The sequence below is a fragment of the Pelodiscus sinensis genome, chromosome 3, assembly GCF_049634645.1.
Source record: "Pelodiscus sinensis isolate JC-2024 chromosome 3, ASM4963464v1, whole genome shotgun sequence".
Lineage (NCBI taxonomy): Eukaryota > Metazoa > Chordata > Testudines > Trionychidae > Pelodiscus > Pelodiscus sinensis.
The window spans coordinates 111510532-111531634 of NC_134713.1; the positions used below are offsets into that span (position 1 = coordinate 111510532).

A 21103-nucleotide genomic window follows, 5' to 3' on the forward strand; every position below is an offset into this window, starting at 1 on the left:
TTGACAGATTTCTAAAACTCTGATCTTAATGATTTTTTAAAATCAGGTGATTTCTGGCTCACGCCCAGCCCTAGACACTGTGCTTCTGCTTTTTAAACGTATTAAGAACCGCCTAGTTGCTCTTAATACATTTAAAAGGCAGAGCCGCAGTGGGATTAGCTCCTGAGGCCGGGAGCTAACCCCACTGCAGCTGTGCAGTTTCTCCCCTTATTGATTAATTGACTAGTCAATGGAAAGTCCACCAATTAGTCAATTAGCTGATTAAATACAATTTAACATTGTTAGTGGTGCACAACCACACACTACCCCAATATCGGTATTGCACATAAGAAATTTCAACCCGCCCAAGGACAGAAAATCTTTGAGGGAGCAGTGGCCGAAGGGGGTATGTGTGTGTGTGTGTGTCTGAGAGAGAGAGAGAGACTGACTCCTACTCACTTGTCCCTAAATATCCAGAACTGTATATTGGAATTTAGCCACTTACCTCTTATTCACCTTTGAAATGCTAAGGAAAGGACAAAGTAAAAATTCCAGCTGTGTTGACTGTGAATGTTCCTTTAATGTTGATGGAATGTTAATACAAATGCAACTATATTATAGCTGCAGTAGAGGACTAGCAACAAAAGGGTTAATGCCAGTGGGATACTGCCTACTAATCAGATTGGAAGGGTCAGCTAGCTTTCTTTTACTTGCTCTGGCAAATTTAGAGATTGTAGCAGTACTTCTATCATTTAAGAAAATTTCCATGGGACTGGAAGTGATTGTTTTCTAAGGTTTTGTCATGGCATGTTAACTGTGCTGACCGAGTAGTCACCTTTTACTTCAGATTACAATCAGTATCTGGATCTGACGTTCCTAAATATCAAATTCAGTAAGACTGGGTGTACAAAAGACTATTTATCTGTGTTGTCTATAATGCCAGTCAGAAAAACTAAATGTGACCCCACATCTTTCTTCCTTTGTCCAGTCTGCTTTTCTTCTGGTTGAATAGATTCACCAAGAGCTTCAGTATTGAGTAGTTTTTCATTTTTCATAAATTCATAGCTTCCTGTGCCATTTCTCACAACTGTTCTTCATCTCCTGGTTTTGTCTGAGTGACCATGGTCACAGCAATAGCAGAGAATAACTATGTCATACAATTTCTTCCACACAGCACAAGAAGTATGCATGTTTATAGCTGGACTGACAAGAAGTGGTGACTTATGATGAGAGATGGAGCATCAGTGAGCATGCTGTCACTGTCCTTTCATTGTCCAGTTTGAATTGAGATGGGAGATCTGATGCTGTTGCCATGTAATAGAGCTGCCTGAAGAAATTCTGATATCTTCCATTTCTCTTTTATCTACAGTGATGTGGACATTCACAAGCATTTTAATTTGTCTGTTACTTAATGCAACAAAAATGGCACACCTTTCATTCAGGAGATGTTCAAACATGAGAAAGTCACTGTTCTAGCATGTTCTGACATGCTGAACCAGCTGATATGAGGGAAGATTTCCTTCCCTTTTGCTTTTCTATCTATACATTTAAACCATGGATATTCTTAAAGTAGCCTATCAGCTATCTATGGGCCTTTAGATTGTGTGATATACTGTCAAACTTCAGTTAGGACCCTTGTAAGGTGACGACAACAGGGTGTGTGTTGCGCTTGGAAGATTGAGTAGCACAACTCTGTTGATCAAGTTTAAAGTGTTTATAGATAGAAGCTGCTACTTGTTTCGCCAGTGTGTTCTAATGAAAACCGGTGTCATTTCTCTATTTCATTTGTTGCCAACATTTGTCATCTTTACCTTAAAATTTCAATAATTTAATACACTAAACACAAAAGGTTTGGAGGCCTGCACTCTGGATGTCCAACTATCAGGTTTCAAGATTTGAAAGGCCTTTTTTTCAAGTCCTTTTCCAGGCAGTGTACACTCCAGCAAACTCCTGAGGTCTGTTTCATTGTAGAAATATACAAAGGCAATGAATAACTGGATTTTAAAATTAACAAAACTCTTCAGAAGATGCTGTGCAGATGCATATGGCTTCCAGTTGGAGCCTTGCAAGTTCTAAGTATGATCTTGAAATAAGGTTGTTCAGGACATGAACTGCTAATGGCACAGTAACATTCCTACAAGTGCAAAATCCTAAACTGTTGTTCGCTTGCTTCTCTGAATGCTGGTCCTTGTTGGCTCTTAAGAGTTGATTCCTCGTCCAAATTAGGCTTTTAAAACATAGCGGACTTCTCGTTCCTTGACTGAATAATATATGTGAAGGCTTCTTGTTAGCTTCCATGTTGCCATTCCTTCGTATATGACAACACCTCGCCTTTGCAAATATTTTATAGTTACAGTTAAAGCTCTGTTATACAGCACTCAGTTAATCAGAAAGCTCAATTAACTTTCATTCCTAATAGTTCCCAATACAAATCTTCAATATGGTAACTGGGACTAGTATGCCAAAGTGGGAGCAGACAATAAGTCACTTGAAATCAGGGATTTATTTAAAAAAGCAGCTTCCAGGGTGTGTCATAGGTTTATTACAGATTCAACCAATCTCCTACACCTTCTACATCTGCAATGGTAATTGATATTGATAAGGATGACCCCAAGGCAATGCAAGACCCCGAAGATAGGGATATTAAATTTTGATTAATTAACTAATCACATAGTTGATGGGATTTCCATTGACTATTCCATTAGTCGATAAGAACTTTCACATTCCACCTTTGAAATGTACAAGGGCTGACCCCAGGCTCCACATGGGGGCTTCCACTTTGAAATCAGACTCAGTCCCGCGCTGGTCCCAGGCTCCGTGCTGCACTTCCTCTTTGAAATGCGGGGGCTCTTGTACATTTCAAAGTTGACACGCCACGTTGAGCCTGGGGCCAGTGGGGAGTCCCTTGCTGACCCCAGGCTCCTTGTGGCGCTTCTGCTTTGAAATGTGGAGCCCGGGGTCAGTGGTGTGCCAACTTTGAAATGTACAAGAATCCCCAGCGGCCCCAGGCTCCATGCAGTGTTTCCTCTTTGAAATGTACAAGAGCCCCAGTGGGGACTCTTGTACATTTCAGAGTTGGCTGCCACTGCACCCGTGCCCCATCCCACAGAGCTGGAGCTGGAGAGAACCAGCTTTTAAGCTGGCTGCCTCTGGCACCCCCTCAGCTCCCCCCCCCCCTCCCCTCCTCCTTGCTGCCTCTTTGTGATAGAGGCAGCAAGGAGGGCGGGAGTTGACTAGTCGACTGTGTTAACTATCCGATAAGCTTTTGCATATCGGATAGTCAATTAGTCGCTTACATCCCTACCCTGAAGTGCTTTCTGAATCAGCCAAGAAAGATTGTTATGTTCAGTACAGTTTCAGTGTTAAGTGTATTTTCAGTGATCTGGATGTACACCATGCACTGTATATAGTATCATAAGGTAACCTACTATATAGAAAACATTACCTATATAACCTAAGTGCTCCAAGAAACCAACTACTCTGCAGTGCAGAGCTACTGGATGGGCGAGACCTGTATACTATTTTATACTTGATTCATTTTACTATATTTTAATTGTTTAAATATTGATATTCCACAGATAAAGTAGAACTATCAGTTAACCAGAATATTTGATTAACTGAGACCTCACATTCCAGATAAAAGAGCTTTTACAGTAATAGGTTTTGTGTATGAATGTGGCGGGTAGGGGAATGGGAGGAGGGTGTTGAGTTTTATATGTGTTTTTTTTTTAAACAACAAATACTTTGTAATGTAAAAGACCTTTGGTCCATATGACTTTTTAGCTAAAATATTTTTAAATTTTATTATTTGTTTACCATTTAAACTTCCTTGTTTGTGCCTAAGCAATGCTTGAATGGCATAGGATGAATTCAGATATAAATTTCAAAAATTTACAATGAAACAGCATTCTTAAATAACATTTTTTCTGTCTGTACCACAGATTTACCCTGTCTTAAAGTATTGCTTTTGTGCATTATGAAGAATGAATAAAGAACCTGTGTGTGTGTCTAGGTTGAGATGATTTAGAATTTTATTCAGTTCTATGCTGTTTTATCCTGATGCTGTTACTAATTGTAATTCACTGTCAAAAATCACTTTCATGATTATACAGGAGTTTAAAGCCAAGCTATTCATTAGGATATTGGGATAAATCTCATTAGTATGATGGAGCAATGTAGGAATCCATTCATGTTTTGAAGGCATAGAACAATAGTTGAGATGGTTGAAAAAAGTTTGGTTTTGAAGATAGGGACTTGTCAAACTTCTTAAACAAATATATACAGCACATTACAGGGGTTGGTTTTTTTTTCAGTAAATTACAGAAAATTATTTAACTTAATCCAGAAAAACGTGGTAAAACATGTTTGTGGTAAGTATTTCCGTAAATGTCATTATATGAAAGAGTAAATAAAATAGCTCAGCTTCAGCTGGATGAATGACACAAATATTCTAAACATCTTGAGTCAATGAAAGTTCATCCAGTTTTTAGGTGTGGTATTTATTAAACAACTTGTTTTTCTGGAATATATGGTTTTTTTACTTCATTTTTTATAATACATATATTTGCTAGTTATAAGTCAAGAGAACAGTTGTCAGATTAATCTTAAATGCAATAGATAGAAAGAGTTATGTTAGTGGACTTGGAAATTATTTCAAAGATAATTGTTGGCAAAAATAAACAGTATTGCAAAGAATTGATACTTGTTATGAGGAGTTTTCTCTAATTGTAATAGCAATTTTTATCTTGAAAACAAATTAAAGTTGACCTCCAAGCAGGGTGGTAGTATAATTTGTGTAAACAGGACTCTGCATACTTCATTTGTGTATAGATAAGCAGTCTTGCTGAGTCTTGAAATCGTATCTTCCAAAGTGAAAATACGATACATTTAGATTTGAATATGCTTTTATGTAGGGTTGCCAGGTATCCAGTATGGACCCAGACAATCTGGTATTTTCACCTCCTGTCAAGCAAAAAAAAAAAAAAAAAAATACAATACCAGACACCTAAAATGTCCAGTATTTTTTGATTTTTTTTCCCCTGCCAGCAGGCAAAAATCCCAGGTGCTTACCAGGTTCCGCAAGGGAGCTGTCCGGCCCAGAACAGAGAAAGATGGTGGACAGTCGCTGGCAGCCTGTTAGGGCCAAAAAGTCTCAAAAGCGTTTCTTAAAGGGGCTACTTTTTTTGTTTTTTGTTTTTTGGGTTTTTTTTGCTTAACAACTGTCGGGGTCGTCGTCTTCTTCTCTCAACAACTTTGGTCTCCCTCTTTTTTTTTTTTTTTTCCCCCTCAACAGAATGTATTCCCCGGTGCTTTTTTGGCAGGGGAAGGAGGTGTTCGGTATTTTTGACCATCTGGCAACCCTACTTCTTTGTGAAACCTTCATCAGGGAATGAGAGCGGTGGAAATGTGAGGCTATGATGTAGCAGCCTGTCTTTGACTTTTTCAATTGAATCTTATTCAAATTGGTGTCCATGAAGAAAGAAATTAAATGTAGGTTTGTAATTTGTGCTGTAAATCTGAAGTGAGCTGTGCCCACGAAAGCTCATGATACCATTTACATGTTTTGTTAGTCTTTAAAGTGCTACCAGACTATTTGTTGTTTTTTTAAGTTTTCCCTGTTACAGACTAACTTGGTTACCCCTCTAAAACTATTAAATGGATGTGAACTTAAGTGCTGTCTTGTATTTTTCATGGCTTAATGGATAGTAAATTTTCAGGTGCTGTTTTTAAATGGTTGTGATTTTCTATTTCGGTGACATTGTATTAGTTTTGTTTTAATTTTCTTTAATTTGGATAAGTCAAATTTCATCAATAAAAATAGTTTGACATATCTGCTTTTGTTGCAAGAAATTGTTTCAGATATCAGACCAAATCATCCTGCCAGTAATCCTGAATTTCATACTTCTTAAGTAAATAAATACACCAGAGCTTCACTTTCCAAAGTACAGAAGCCTAATCCCCTAATTGCAGTAGGATGGGAAGCAGCTGTTTTCAACATCTGTGCTATATCTAGGTATAGATTACCCAGTGTCTATCATAAGGTAAATCAAAAAGAGAAAACAACTTAGTTTAAATTTATCTGTTATTTTGTGTCTTCTACCTTTTTATATCCTATATTACTCATTCCTGAGTCTCAGAGAGTGATTGAAAACTCAGCAAAGTCTAGTGTTTTTAAACTGATCTGCTCCAGAGCTGGCAAAGTTCAATACAACAAATCATTGTCCTAAAATGTATATGTATTTTTAAATGTATATATGCCCCTTAGTGTAGTTTTGTCTGATTTCCTGTCAAAAAGAAGCCTAGTGAACAGAAGGCCATCATCAGGGTCTTGCTTACTGTAGCAGGAGGCTTTTTGGCCTGAGTTCCCATCTGTTAGGCCTGTGTACTGATAAAGCTTGCAACAGCTGGCTTGGCTTGTTGCTAATCCATTCATTCCATCTACAGATCAGAAGGTGGCCTGTTTCTTCTCAGAAGCCGTTAGACCTTGGAGACTTGCCTTAGTCCTATAGAATTCCCACTATACCCACAAGCAAGTATAATGATATGGAACAAAGGTCAGCAACTTGAGCCTGGGGTGGGTGTGGCAACTGTATTGTTCAGAATATCAAAATAGAAACTCTTATTGCAAGCTATCAGTTGTGTTTCAGTGTTTTAACAGATGAGGTGCTAGCTTTGCTTAAAGTAAAATCATTAGTGTCTGACCGGGAAATTTAAAAAAAAAAGGGGGGGGAGGGATTTTTACTTGGTTCCAAATAATTTCTGAATAAAATGTATTCTGCACCGCTCAGACTTAGCCATTATGAATCCCAAGTGGCACTGAAGATGTAATGAGATCATCACTGAAGATGATTCTTCTTGATGGCACTGAGTTTGCCTTTGCTCATTTTACAGGGAAATGACGTACTTTCATTATGTGAAAAAGAAATGTATTAAAAGTATTATGAAAAATCATCACTTCTGTACTATTTGACAAGGTTTTTGAGTGATTGCTTTTTTTGGTGTAAATTTATTATAGCCATTAATATGATTTGTGTAGCATCATGATCATATAGGTTGTTTGCAAATGCAGATTGAGACACTATTCCTGCCCTAAGAGTTTATAGTATATATATTATATATATTGAGAAGACAGTGGACAACAACTTAGGCAAAAGGAAAGATGTGGATTATTGCTGATGAGAATGTGGAAGAAGGGGTTATATTAAGTAAGTGGATGAGGGAAGGGGGAGAAGGCACAAAGATGAGAGGTAGAGAGTGCACAAAGGGGAAGGGAAGGAAATGGGAGCTGAGGTGTAGGTGTGGGCCAGATAACCTAAGGTGTTTTGTGTGAGGATGTGGATCTTGTCTTATTTGCAGTAAAAAGATTGAAGAATGGGATGATATGGACAAAGTTGAGGGAATTGGAAGATGGCTTTTATAGCAGTGTTTTGGATAGATTTGGAGAACACAACCGTGATAGTCAGGGAGACCAGAACGTAAACTACACAGTAATCAAAACAAATGCGGACCAGGGGCATGAAAGATTTTACCAGTAGTGACTGTGTGCAAAGGCCCAATTTGTTTTAGCTGTGTTTTCATAGATGATAAAAGTAATCCTTGGGTCTCTATTTTTTTTAACACATCCAGGATTTCCTAGACTCCCTGTTAAGTTAGCAATTACATTTTGCTAAATACGTGCAAAATTCATCAGATGATCTCAAAGCACTTCACCAATTAGCAGTGCGTAAGCACCGTCTACATCAGTGTGTCTCAATCTTTTTTTATCAAGTACCCCTTTTTCAAAAAAGATATTATAAGTACCCCCAGAACCTACAGTTTTCAGACACACACAATTTTTTTCTACCATTGGAATACATTTGTTTAAACAACTTAATTGTAGCTGGGTGGGTGATGAAATTTTTGGGTGCAAAAAGTACAAAAATAATAAAGCTCTGTAAAACTTAAAACCAAAATTCAGTTTTCTCCAAACTTCAGTTGTGTTGATGTACCCCCCAGACTTCTTTCGAGTCCCCCCCAGGTACTCGTACCACTGGTTGAGAAACACTGATCTACACCAACACTTACAGCAAACATAGTACAATGGTGAGAGATTTCACAAAAAAGGTTGTACATATGCAGTCTGTGCCCAATTTTTATCACACTACCTTATAAACCACAGACTTATACAACTTTGTGGTACCCTTCTTGACCTCATTGTCACTGCTCCTTCAATAATAAAGACAAAATTCTAAACACAAGTCTTGAATAACCGAAATATGGGTGCAAAGAAGTGAAACATTAATTCCATTTAGCTTGCTTTAATGGTTGGAAACCTAAACACATTGAATACTAATACATCTTGCCTGAGGATTAAAAGGAAAACTAGCCTCTTGCTTTGGTTTCTTTCTAAAAACCTCTGAATGAAAATTGCAACCCATACTGCTGCATAACTAGCTACTTCTTCTGAAGTACAGTATGGGACATAAGTGAACGAACACAGACAGAAATGGTGAGCTGTACATGCAAATTACCTAGGACATTTGTTGCTTAGTGGCCTTTAAAATAAAAAGGTGGTATTTTAGGAAAGCATTTAGTTGCTAGTCTCTAGTTGGAAACACTAGTTATTTTGTGCACTCGAGGTTTTTGTGTATGGATTCAGTCAGATCTGTGGCATGTTTTTGAAGGCATTTGAAAAATAAACAGCTATATAACACAACTTAATATTTTAAAGCTTTGATTATTTTGCCTATAGAAATATGGGACAGCCATATATTCTTCTGGAGACAAAGATTTGTATTCAGTCAAGTCATCTTAAAATACTTTGTTAGTCTGTCTTTCCTTATTCATACATAAAGGGTATCAGAATTGCTTAAAGTTTGTACAACATTTTAAAAACACAAATCGCTACGTGAATGGCTAAATCTACTACAGGTTGCACCTCTGTACACAGTGAGTCTCTGATCTGGCAACATCAGTGGTCCGGCAGGATCACAGATGTTTCAGGATTAGACAGTCTCGACATGCTGTGGGGTGTGAGGGAGCCCAGTGCAATGTGGTTTGGGGGGAGCCCAGCCCAATTTTGGGAGGCTAGGAGCCCGGCATGCAGCCCAATTGGGTGGGAGGGGGGAGATATGGGAGTCAGGAAGGCTGGTGTATGGCCCATCTGGGCTAGAGGAGGAAAAGGAGGCAGGACAGAAAGCCTGGTGAGTGACCCAGGTTGGCTGCCAAAGGAGCTGGGAATTCCAGTGGAGCAGTAGGGTGAGGGGCTGGCAGCAGGGAGGCCAGAACTGGCCTCCCCTGGTCCAACAAAATCTTTCATTTGGGACCAGTCATGTCCCGAGGGTGCTGGACCAGGAAGGTCCAACCTGTATATATTTGTGTGTCCATCTGTCTGTCTCTCTAAGAACTCCTCCTAAACAGTAAGAGCTAGGACCAACAAATTTGGTATACAGCTTCTTATTAACATAACATGAAGCAAGGTAAGGGTTTGGTTGTGCCAGGAAAATAGGACGTGCCTGGAATGGGATTGCTTCTCATAAAACCATTAAAAAAAAGAGACAGAATCATCAGGCAGGTAAAAGGGGCCGTCTGAATCTGTCCCTTCCCCCACTGATTTATACGGGAATGTTGCTGGCTGTTGCCCATCACTCCCTGATGAAAGGGAAGTGCACAGTTTGCTGCATTTCTCACTCTGGCTGGGCAAAGACAAACCTGGATCTGCCCCAGCCAGGGGACTGGCACCTTTAGAGAAGAGGAGACTAAGTGGAGCTATGATAGACGTCTGTAAAACCATGACTGGTATGGAAAAAGTGAATAAGGAAAAGTTATTTACTTATTCCCAAAATATAAGAACTAGGGGCCACCAAATGAAATTAATAGGCAGCAGGTTTAAAACAAACAAAATGAAGTTTTTCTTCACTCAGCGCACAGTGAACCTGTGGAACTCCTTGCTAGAGAATGTGGTGAAGACTAGGACTTTAGCAGTGTTCAAAAAAGAGCTAGATAGATTCATGGAGGTTAGGTCATCAATGACTATTAGCCAGGATGGGTAGGAATGGTGTCCCTAGCCTCTGTTTGTCTGGAGGTGGGTGACGGGAGGGATCACATGAGGATTACTTGTAGTGTTCCTTCCCTGTGGGGCATCTGGTATTGGCCACTATTGGCAGACAGGATACTGGGCTAGATGGACCTTTGGTCTGACCCAGTATGGCTGTTCTTATGTTCTTATGACCCCCCCACCCCCATCTGGCTGTGCCTGCGGCAGCAGCAGTGCCCATGAACAAGTGCTTCTCACCTGGCCCCAAGTTGCTTTGGTGAACTAGGCAGTCCTCTCTCCCTGGGGCAGCCTTCATACAGAACCTCTCAACCCAGCCCCTAGAGCAATGTTTTAAATTAATCCATGTCCATGTTCATTTTATTTTCCCCAAAACAATGCATTCCAGTGCAAAGGGACAGCACTGTGGTGGAAGATCTGTCTCAAAACTTTCAACAGGTATAGGACATGAAAGAAAAGAAGGAACCGTAGCCCAGCAGAGGCTCTTACCACAACTGCTGGTCTCCTCCTCAGTCATTTATACTTTTATCTTAACCAGCCATTTGCTGCTGATTTCAACACATTGATCAGTAGTAGTATAGAGCTACTAGTAGTAGTATAGGTCTGCATGGTGCCCAATAAGCACAGAATGCAAGAGAGGAGGAGGCAACTGGGAAAGACCTCTTTACTGGTACCAGATTGCTGAGGTCAATTATATATGACTCAATGCCACTCTAAACTGCACCAGTTGGGTATGACCTTCAAGATAAAGTGTGGAAGTCGATGATTGTTGTTAAGTGAATCTTAATCCTTTCTAGCCACGTGCCCCTACATCCACCAGGGACATTCCTACATTCCTACCCATACTTTTGGCTTCCTTGTATTACAAGAGGACAAAAGTGGCCAGAATGGGGCAGAAGATCTGGCTCATAAGATTTTAGCTGCTCGTTCTTTATATCATGGTCATGGGATTTCTCGCCAGAGAAAGCAAACATAATTATGTAGAAAGCTTATTTTCCTATATGTTTGTCCAATGATTATTCCTCCTATGAAGCTAATTCCATACAAAAATATATTGGCTGTTTTTGGTACTGATCAGGGATAGCCCTATGTACTTTAGTAGCTATGGGAATTGCTCAGAAAACAATATGCAGTATTTTAAAAGCAATACCTTCTTTTCATCCAGAGCAAATCTTGTTGATTGCACTCTGTCTAGAGTGTCTGAATTCCTCCTTCCAAATGATTGACTCTTGGGGACAGTCAAGGATTACATTTCAGTGAATATTTTTTCTTTTGAAATCTCTTTATTCATCATGTTTTCCCCAATGATCATAACAGAAGTGTTGCCCGTGTTCAGATTCTAACTTTAAGTGAATCTGTCATCAACTGTTAACATTCTACTGACAATTTTAAAAAAATAAGTTCCTTTCCCTCCCAGATATACACAGTCCCATTTACTTTAACACTTCCAGCCATGTTTTCAAGCTTTGTTCATGTTCCTGTAAATGAAAACGTCGCACTTCCTTCTCTAGTGAACTTGTGAAACTGGTCAAACTAGACTGACACAGCAGCATAAGATTACATTCACTACTTCTTTAGTTTTGTAGACAAAATGCAGCCTTAATGATGCCTGTGACTGGTTCAGGGTAGATTAAAGCATGTACTTTCTTGTAGGATAAATGATGTGGAAATCTAATTCACCTTGATGTGTCCTTTCTGCCCCCATCCCTTCTCTCCCTCTTTCTCGCCTCCCCCCCTCCTCCTTTGAAAGTAGTGGAGAAAAGTTCAAAGAGATGAGGTTCTCTCTTGGAGCATGTGGAGTGAATAAGGAATGATAGCTAGAGGAATGACGGGGAAAAAAACACAGCTACAACGCTGATGTTGAGTTTTGCATCAAAAGACTATAGGTGATGGCTTTCTCCTCTCATTTTTTTAAAAGAATGGATATCATGTTCCAAAAAGAATTACTTATTTAAAACCTGTCTTATTCTGAAATAGTTTTGGATTTTCAGCTTCGTTATGTTCTTGCTACTGGTAATTGTTCAATTTCCCTTTTGGGCTACTTAACTGAGGAGGAGGATGCTCATCACTACAGAGAAGTGAGTATCATCTGCATCTTCTTCAGTCTCCACTTATCTGGTATACCAGGGCAGTTACATATATTTGCTGTAAGATTCAAAAGCCAGCGTTTACTCCAATAGCCCCCCTTCCTCCACCCCACAACCTATATATTAAATACGAAGGCCTTTTGCAATTTAAGCAGTTCAGACAATCAAAAATTGACTGGTTAAGCTACCGTGTGAGAGTTTAGGCAACAGTATTTACTATACTGTAACAACATGAAAAAAAATGCAACATTTTGAAGATCAAGTAAGTTGCATTGTAAGTTGTCAAAACAAAAGTAGTTGTCTTTTGTGCATGATGGTGAAGATGATGGCAGTGAAACCTCTTACATTCACTGATTTGCAAAATTAGAGGCTGATCAAGGAATGATTGTGTAGGATTGTATTTCCTTAATTTTCCTCCCCTAAACAGAAAAAAATATGTAAGCCTTCTCTAATATCTGTCCTTCAGAAAGAAAAAGAGAGCCCATGAGGGTGAGACGTGGGTTGAAAAACCAGTACATTGTTATATTTTAAATATATGGATAGGGAATCTGTATCTCCCCTCCCCCTTTTCATTTATCTTCATTTTCAGTGGGATGCTGTGTTTAATCCTGTTTTGAGAGTTTGTTAAAACTTACAGAAAGTAAATACTATTCTTTTTTGTTTGTTTCATGTTGCTCGGATTGGCTTGTTTCTCCCCCGGAAGAAGTGGGAGTATGCCCTTGGGAGGCTAGCCCCCACAGTCTGAGTATGGGAACAAATTTCTCCAGCATAGCACTCCAAATTTAGAAAAAGTGGCTGAAAATCTATGAATGCTGGTGGTTATGGAAACTGATTGCTTTTGGACATTTTAATGTGTGCTTTTAACATGTTTGAGTGAAAACATGACACAGAATCTAAAGTCTGTTTGGAGATTATTATAGGAGGGACTGTTAACATCTATTATTACGATTGCCCACTTCCTATTGGAAGATCTTGTTTTCAGGGGCTTATAATGATTTATTTTTATTTCAGCCTGTTCCAAAATCAAGTCTTGCAGAAAATATTTTGCCTTGCCAGTGTAAAAAAATGTCTTTAACAGCTCTAGTGCCCCCTTACTTTGGAACATGGCCTTGAAATTTAGTGGGATTGGGGTATCTTCTGTGTCAGGGATTGGCCTCACATGATAGCAGCAAAATATTGTCCACAATGGGTACGTTGCAGTCTAAGGCTAAACAGAATTTTTCTCATGTAGGATATTGATATAATAGGCATCACAGAAACTTGGTGGAGTGAGGATAATCAATGGGGCATAGTAATAACCAAGATACAAAATATATCAGAAGGACAGAACAGGTTGTGCTGGTGGAGGAGTGGCACTGTGTGTGAAAGAAAGCGTAGACTCCAATGAAGTAAAAATCTTAAATGAACCAAACTGCTCCATGGAATTTCTATAGTCATTCCATGCTCTATTACTAAGAATATATCAGTAGGGATTTATTACCAGCCACCTGGATGGTGACAGAGACTGTGATATGCTCAAGGAGATTAGAGAGGCTATCACACTAAGAAACTCAATAATTGTAGAGGATTTCAGCTATCCCCGTATGACTGGTACACATCACCTCAGGACAGGCTGCAAAGGGAAAATTTCTTGACACCTTAAAGGACTGCTTCTTGGAGCAGATGGTTCTGGAACCGACAAGAGGAGTGGCAAATCTTGATTTAATATTAAGTGGAGTGCAGGATCTCGTCCCAGAGGTAAATATAGTTAGACCATTTGGAAAAACCATAATATAAAAATCCAGGCAATTACAGGCCGGTAAGCCCAACTTCAGTACCTGGCGAATGGGTTGATATTTTAGTAAAGAATAGAATTGCTAGACACATAGATGAACACCATTTGTTGGGGAAGACTCATCATGGTTTTTGTAAAGGGAAATCATGCCTCACCAATCTACTAGAATTCTTTGAGGGCATCAACAAGCACTTGGACAAAGGAGATCAAGTGATATAGTGTACTTAGATTTCCAGAAAGCCTTTGGCGAGTAAAAATCTTAAATGAACCCTCACCAAAGGCTCTTAAGAAAATTAAGCTGTCATGGGATAAGAGGGAACATCCTCTCATAGACTGATAACTGGCTCAAAGATAGGAAGCAAAGAGTAGCAATATATGATCAGTTTTCAGGTTGGAGAGGGATAACGAGTGGTGTTCCACAGGAGTCCGTGCTGGGACCAGTCCTAATCAACATATTTATAATGATCTGGAGAACGTAGTAAACAATGAAGTGGCAAAATTTGCAGATGATACAAAATTGCTCAAGATAGTTAAGTGCAAAGCAGACTGTGAAGAGCTTCAGTTCAGAAGGATTTAACAAAATAGCAGATGAAATTCAATGTCGATAAATGTGAAGTAGTGCATATTGGAAAACACAATCCCAACTATATGTATAAAATGATGGAGACTAAGGGTATGTCTACACAGCAAGTTATTTCGAAATAACAGCCGTTATTTTGAAATAACTTCACCAGTGTCTACACAACCAAACTGCTATTTCAAAAGCTAAAATCGAAATAAGTGCCGTGTAGACGCTTATTTAGAAATAGAGGGCCTCCAGCCCTTCCCAGGGCACGCTCTGGGCCAAACCAGGAAAACTCTTCTGCTCATCCCTTCCCAACCCCGGAACCCTTAAAGGAGTAGACTCTGGCCACAGTGCCTATGCCAGCTGCAAGCCTGCCAGCACAGAGCCAGGAGTTGCTGCCCCTGGCCCTGGCCCTGGCCCTGCCCCTGCAACTCACTGGCACCCAAACCTCCACCTCTCCCCAGGAGCAGGCTGGTAGCCTGGCAGGGGCCGCAAAAGGTGGGCACCTTCCTGGTCCAATGCGGAAATCATGGACCTCATTCAGGTTTGGCGGGAGGCCTCCAGTGTTCATGATCTCTGCACTAGACGCAGGAACGCAGCTGTCTACAGGAGGATGGCTGATAGCCTGGCCACCAAAGGCCACATGCGCACCCAGGAGCAGGTGTGAATGAAAATAAAGGAGCAGCAGGCCTATGCCACGGCCACAGGGGGCAGTTACCAACCAGGGGCTGACCCAGACCCCTGCCCCTATTATGATGCCCTGGACTGCATCCTGAGGAAGGGGCAGACAGTCCGTGCCCCCCCAGGTAGTCATCGACCCTGGGGCAGAGGGCTCTGACCAGGGCATGGAAGAGGAGGAGGACAACGGCCAGGAGTCACAGGAGCCTGGAGGGAGCATGGCACTCACCCAAGACCCCTGAGTTGTCACAGCAACCATGTCACCGGTGTCATCGGAGGCCAGGGAGGCCTCGACACGTGAGTGCCATCACTGTTTCCTTATGCTGGGGAAGGATGGGGGGGAGGGAGACCAGGGACTGTGCATGTGGGCCTTGCTGACCACGGAGCACGCAGCAAGCTGTGCATGTGGCCCTGGCTGGCTGCCACACAGGGGCCCTGGCCTGTTACTGACACGCGTGTATGTATGAAGGCACATGACGTGCTCCTGATCCTGGGGAGGGACACTGCACGATGTCCTCCCTCCACAAGCCCCCTCTACTCGGAGGCAGGGAACATCCCCTCCCCCTCCACACTATATACAGCACAGGGGCATGGGTGCAGTCCTGGGCCAGCTCTCACTCCTGGGGATAGCAGGACATGCAAACATGTCTATGTGCAAGCACATTGGCTCTGATGGTGCGGTGACCTGCCGTCCTCACCTTGCAGAGGGGGGCTGGGCTTCACCCACTGTATCCCCAGGGATAACTGATCACTTCTCTTGTTTCTCCACAGCCGCACTAGCTGTGTGAGTACATAGTGCACCACCCCACCCAGGACATCCTCCAGCACCCAGGCCAGCAGGGTGACCTGGAACCAGGAGGAGTACCAGCGGCAGCACCTGGGAATCCTGTGAAGGCAATGTTCATCCTGGACACTGGGTGCATGAAGACCTGCAGCTGTGGTGGGAGAGCTGGTGGGAGCTGCTTGCCCAGGGCCGTGCCATCTGTGACCACCTGCAGACCCTGATGCAGAGATTGGTGCCTCCTGCCGCTCCAGCCCCTGGTGCTGCCCAGCTATTGCTCCTCCTCCCACTCCTGTTCCCCCTCCCACCTCTTCCTGCCACCCCCCCCCCATACTCGCTCCCTCCCGGGGACACCGAGGCCCCCGCACCCGCAGTCCTGAGAGACAGGTGGACCAGCAAGACCCCCAATCCTGAGCTTCTTTTCCCCCTTGCCTCCCCCTTCCAGCTCCCTTCTCCCAGGTTTACCCCTCCCCTCGCCCATCCTCTTGCCTCCACCCCCCCCAGTTATGTTCAATAAAGAGAGTTTGTTTTTGGCAACACACGTGTTTTTATTTTACATCAAGAAAGGGGGTTAGGGAGGGGAAAGTGGAAGGTCGTGAGAGTGGAATAAGGCATAAGGCCTCAATGGGGCATGCCAGGGAGACTTCTCTCCTCCTCCATCTGGAAGCTCTCCCACAGGGCCTCCTGGATACTGACAGCCCCCCAATCGACCTCCTGGCTTGCAGCCGTGCGGGGCTGTGTGTACAGGCCAGCCAAGTGGTCGGCCTCTTCCATCCAGCCTGGCAGGAAAGCCTCCCCCTTCCTTTTGCACAAATTGTGCAGCACACAGCACGCTGCCACCACATGCAGAATATTTCTTTCAGAGACGTCCAGGCAGGAGAGGAGGCATCTAAATCTGGCCTTCCATTGGCCGAAGGCACCCTCCAACACGATGCAGCCCCTGCTAAGCCTGGCATTAAAGGCCTGTCAGGAGGGGTTGAGGTGTCCCGTGTAGGGCTTCAAGAGCCAGGGCTGTAGTGAGTAGGCCGCTTCCCCCACTAGGCACACTGGCATGTCTACGTCCCCAACCCTGATGTGGTGGTTATAAATAAATTAATGGAGATTGCCTATCTCCTAGAACTGGAAGGGACCTTGAAAGGTCATCGAGTCCAGTCCACTGTCTTCACAGCAGGACCAAATACCATCCCTGACAAATTTTTGCCGCATATGGTCTCTGCAAGGATTGAACTCACAACCGTGCGTTTAGGAGGCTAATGTTCAAACCACTGAGCTCTCTCTCCCCTGGAGGAAAGTCCCGGAATGCAGCCTCTGGCATACGGAGGAGTTGCGGTATACCTGCGCATTGTGTGCTTTGCTGGACCAGCCCACGTTAATGTCCAGGAAGTGGCCCTGCTGGTCAGACACAGCCTGCAGGATGACTGAGAAGTATCCCTTCCGGTTGATATACAGGGAGGCCTGGGGCACAATGAGGATGTACGTCCCGTTGATTGCCCCCCTGCAGTTGGGGAAGCCCAGGGCACCAAAGCCCTCCATGACCACGTCCACATCAATGAAGTGGATGACTCTGCGGAGCAGCACTCTATTGATGGCCTTGACCACCTGCAGAGGGACACACAAAACTGAGAGTCACTGGGCTGCCAGGGTGGCTAACAGTGCTTCTTCCCCGCGCCCCCTCCCCAGGAGCAGCTCCCCCCACCCCCTGCAATCTTAGCCACCACGGGCAGTCCGTAGTGCAGCTGGGACAGAACAAACCATCCCAGGGAGGGGACTTGCACCACCTCCCCCCTCTTTTCCCTGGGGCAGCCAATCCTCTTCCCCTCCCACTCCCACCCCCAAAGCACAGTGGTTGGAGACTACCATACCTGCATGAGCACTGTTCCGACGGTGGATCTCCCCATGCCGAACCGGTTCACCACAGATCAGTAGCTATCCGGCGTGGAGAGCTTCCAGAGGGTGATGGCCATGTGCCTGTGGAGGGGAATGGTGGGCCTCGAGTGTGTCCCGTTGCTGCAGAGCAGGGATGAGCCACTCTCAGAGCTCGAGGAAGGTGTCTTTCATTCTGAATTTCTGGTTCCACTGTTGGTCTCACCAGTGCTCCAGGACGATGTGGTCCCACCAATCACTGCTGGTGTCCAGACGCCAGATGTGGCAGGGCACGCTGGCATCCAGGTGCTGCTACTGCTCCTCCTCGTCCCCCAGGAGGGTCCAGAAGAGGGTCTGGGGGTCGGGATGCAGTAGATGCTGCGAGGCAGACTCCAGCAATTGCTGCCAGGCTTGCAGCAAGACATCCAAAATGAGCACCAGAGTGCCCAAGGCAGCTCTGGCTCTATGGTGCCGAGTGCTTTGTTGTCCCAAGTCAGGACAACCAAAACAGACAGAGACAAAAATGCTTTGCTGTCCCTCAGTGAGGTAGGCAAGCAAGCAGGGAAAGCTGAGAACCGGCTGTCGAGGGGGGTCCCTTTAAGCACAAGCCTCAGATAACCTCAGACAGCGGCCACACAAAGTAACTCCTGACCTGATACCCTGCTGGAACCAGTTTCAGCTGCCCTTAAATGTGATTCAGCATCCAATCACTGTAGACGTGCTATTTCAAAATAGCATTTTGCTATTTCGAAACGCATTTTGTGTGTAGACGTGTTATTTCGAAATATCTTATTTCAAATTAACTGTTTCGAAATAAGATATTTTGAAATAATGCTGTAGTGTAGACATACCCTTAGTTAGCTGTTACTACTCAAGACAAAGGTCTCAGAGTCATTGTGGGTAGTTATCTGAAAGCATAAACTCAATGTCCACGGTGGGGCTCAGTGGGACTGTAGCAGCCCTCTGCCTGTGACAGGAGGAGAGCTGCTCCAGCCAGTCCCACCATTTAACCTTCATATCCCTAACAGGGATGCTAGAGTTAGGGAGAGAGGTGGATGAGATAAGGAATGGGGATGGGGCGGGGGGAGAAGAACTGGAACTTGTTGGGGTTGGAACTTCAGAGGGATGAAACTAAGACTTGCTGGGCAAAGACCAGGGGATTCTGGAACTGGCTAGCAAACGATGGGACTGGGATGAGGAGTCAGGAGAGGCAAAGAGACAGGACTTGGACAAGCACAGAGTGGAGTGGAGAAGGTGGATGGCACTGTGCTTGCAGGAAAATAAGCAGAGGAGTTTGTGTCCACTAGAGCTCAGAATGGAATCCAAGATTCTTGAATATCTCACCCTTCATCTTCAGTCAGCAAGATCTCTCCCCTTAGATGATAACAATTTACTCATGTCAGTTACTCCATTAGTTCAAATAGTAGAGGTCAGTGAAGTGGATCTAAAGCCCGCTGGGGCTCTAGTACATTTCAAATGATGAATGCGGAACTCTGGGTACAGCTCGGGGACAGTGGAAAGTCCAACTGACTTGGGGCTACACGTGGGCGTGCCAGCTTTGAAATGCACAAGAGTCCCCAGCGGTGGCTCTTGTGCATTTGAAAGATATGGAGCCCAGGGTCCATGCTACTTTGCATTCCACTAGGGTCAGCTGGGCCCGGGGTCAGTAGGGAACTCCCCATCTGACCTTGGGCACCTCTGCCCCTTTGAAACACCACCTCTGGCATTTGAAATAGGCAGCTGCCATGGAGCCTGAGATCAGCTGGGGACTTCCCAATTGACCCCCGTTTCTGGGTTAATGCTGCACAGAGCCTGGGATCAACTGGGGAGTCTCCAGCTGACTCCAGGCTCCACTGCTGCCCCTTTCAAACGCTGCCACTTTGAAGTACCCTTACTCCCCCTTTGCTGCCTCTGTGTCATAGAGGCAGCAAGGGGGGAAAAGGGGAGTCGACTAGGCAAAAGACTATCCGATTAGCAAATGCGTATCAGATAGTCAACTAGTCTTTAACATCCCTATAATGAATGAGACAGGGAGTTTTCAGAATGAGAATGGGTGGTCTCATGGTTAAAGCTGTGGATTGCTGCCTTGAAGACCTGAATTCTGTCCCTGTCTCTGCCAGACTTCCATGTGATGCTAGGCAAATTGCTGAAACCAAACATTTCACAGGTGAACAGTCTCAGGGTATGTCTACACTACAGAGTTAGTTCGAACTAACTTTCATAGGCGCTACACTAGCGCTCCGCTAGTTCGAACTTAATTCGAACTAGCGGAGCGCTTAGTTCGAACTAGGAAAACCTCATTTTACGAGGATTAAGCCTAGTTCGAACTAGCTAGTTCGAATTAAGGGCTGTGTAGACCCTTAATTCGAACTAGTGGGAGGCTAGCCCTCCCCAGGTTTCCCTGGTGGCCACTCTGGCCAACACCCGGGAAACTCATCTGCCGCCCTCCCAGCCCCGGACCCCTTAAAGGGGCACGGGCTGGCTACGGTGCCCGTGCCAGGTGCAAGCCTGCCAGCACCCAGCTAGCAGACCCTGCACCTGGCACGGATTGAGCCACCCACCCGATGCCCCCTAGCCCTCCCCCTCTTCCCGGGACCAGGCTGGCCGCTCCCGGGAGCTTGCCCGGGACCGCAAGAGGCGGGCACCCACCTGGGCTAGAGCGGACATCGTGGACCTCGTCCACGATCTCCGCACGAGGCACAGGAAAGTGGCCGTCTAGGGCAGGAGAGCTGCCAGCCTGGCCACCCAGGAGCAGGTGTGCATGAAAATCAAGGGGGTCCACTGAGACCCCCGACCCTGAGCTCTGAGCTTACAATGGCTGTCCTGGGTCAGACCAAAGGTCCATCTAGCCCAGTAGCCTGTCTGCCAACAGCGGCGAACCCTCGGGACCCTGGAGGGGATGGACCGAAGACAGTGACCAATCCATTTGTCTCGTGCCATCCCTCTCCAGCCTTCCACAAACCTTGGGCAGGGACACCACTCCTACCCCCTGGCTAATAGCACTCCATGGACCCAACCTCCATCACTTGATCTCACGTCCCTTTAAACTCTGCTCTAGTTCTAGCCTTCACAGCCTCCTGCAGCAAGGAGTTCCACAGGTTGACTCTTTGCTTTGTGAAGAACAACTTTCTGTTACTAGTTTGAAGCCTGATACCCATTCCTTTCCTTTGGTGTCCTCTAGTCCTTCTTTATGGGAACTAATGAAGAACTTTTCTGTATGCACCCTCTCCACCCAACTCCTGCTTTTAGAGACCTCTATCCTGTCCCCCCTCCGTCTCCTCTTTTCTAAGCTGAAAAGTCCCAGTCTCTTTAGCCTCTCTTTATATGGGACCTGTTCCCAACC

The 21103-nt window shown here is 44.2% G+C and overlaps 1 protein-coding gene across 17 annotated transcripts in view; it reads left to right on the top strand.

The window, feature by feature from the left end:
* ARID1B (AT-rich interaction domain 1B) overlaps positions 1 to 21103 on the top strand; it is a 449448-nt gene that overhangs the window by 188959 nt on the left and 239386 nt on the right. The window contains exon 5 of one of the 17 annotated variants that reach the window (XM_075924515.1): positions 1154 to 4974. The exons of the other annotated variants lie outside the window; for them this stretch is intronic. Within the exon in view, the coding sequence (XP_075780630.1) occupies positions 1154 to 1177 (24 nt within the window). The 3' untranslated portion in view covers positions 1178 to 4974. Of the gene's footprint in view, positions 1 to 1153; positions 4975 to 21103 lie in introns of those variants that run through there. 17 annotated transcript variants of the gene reach the window in all.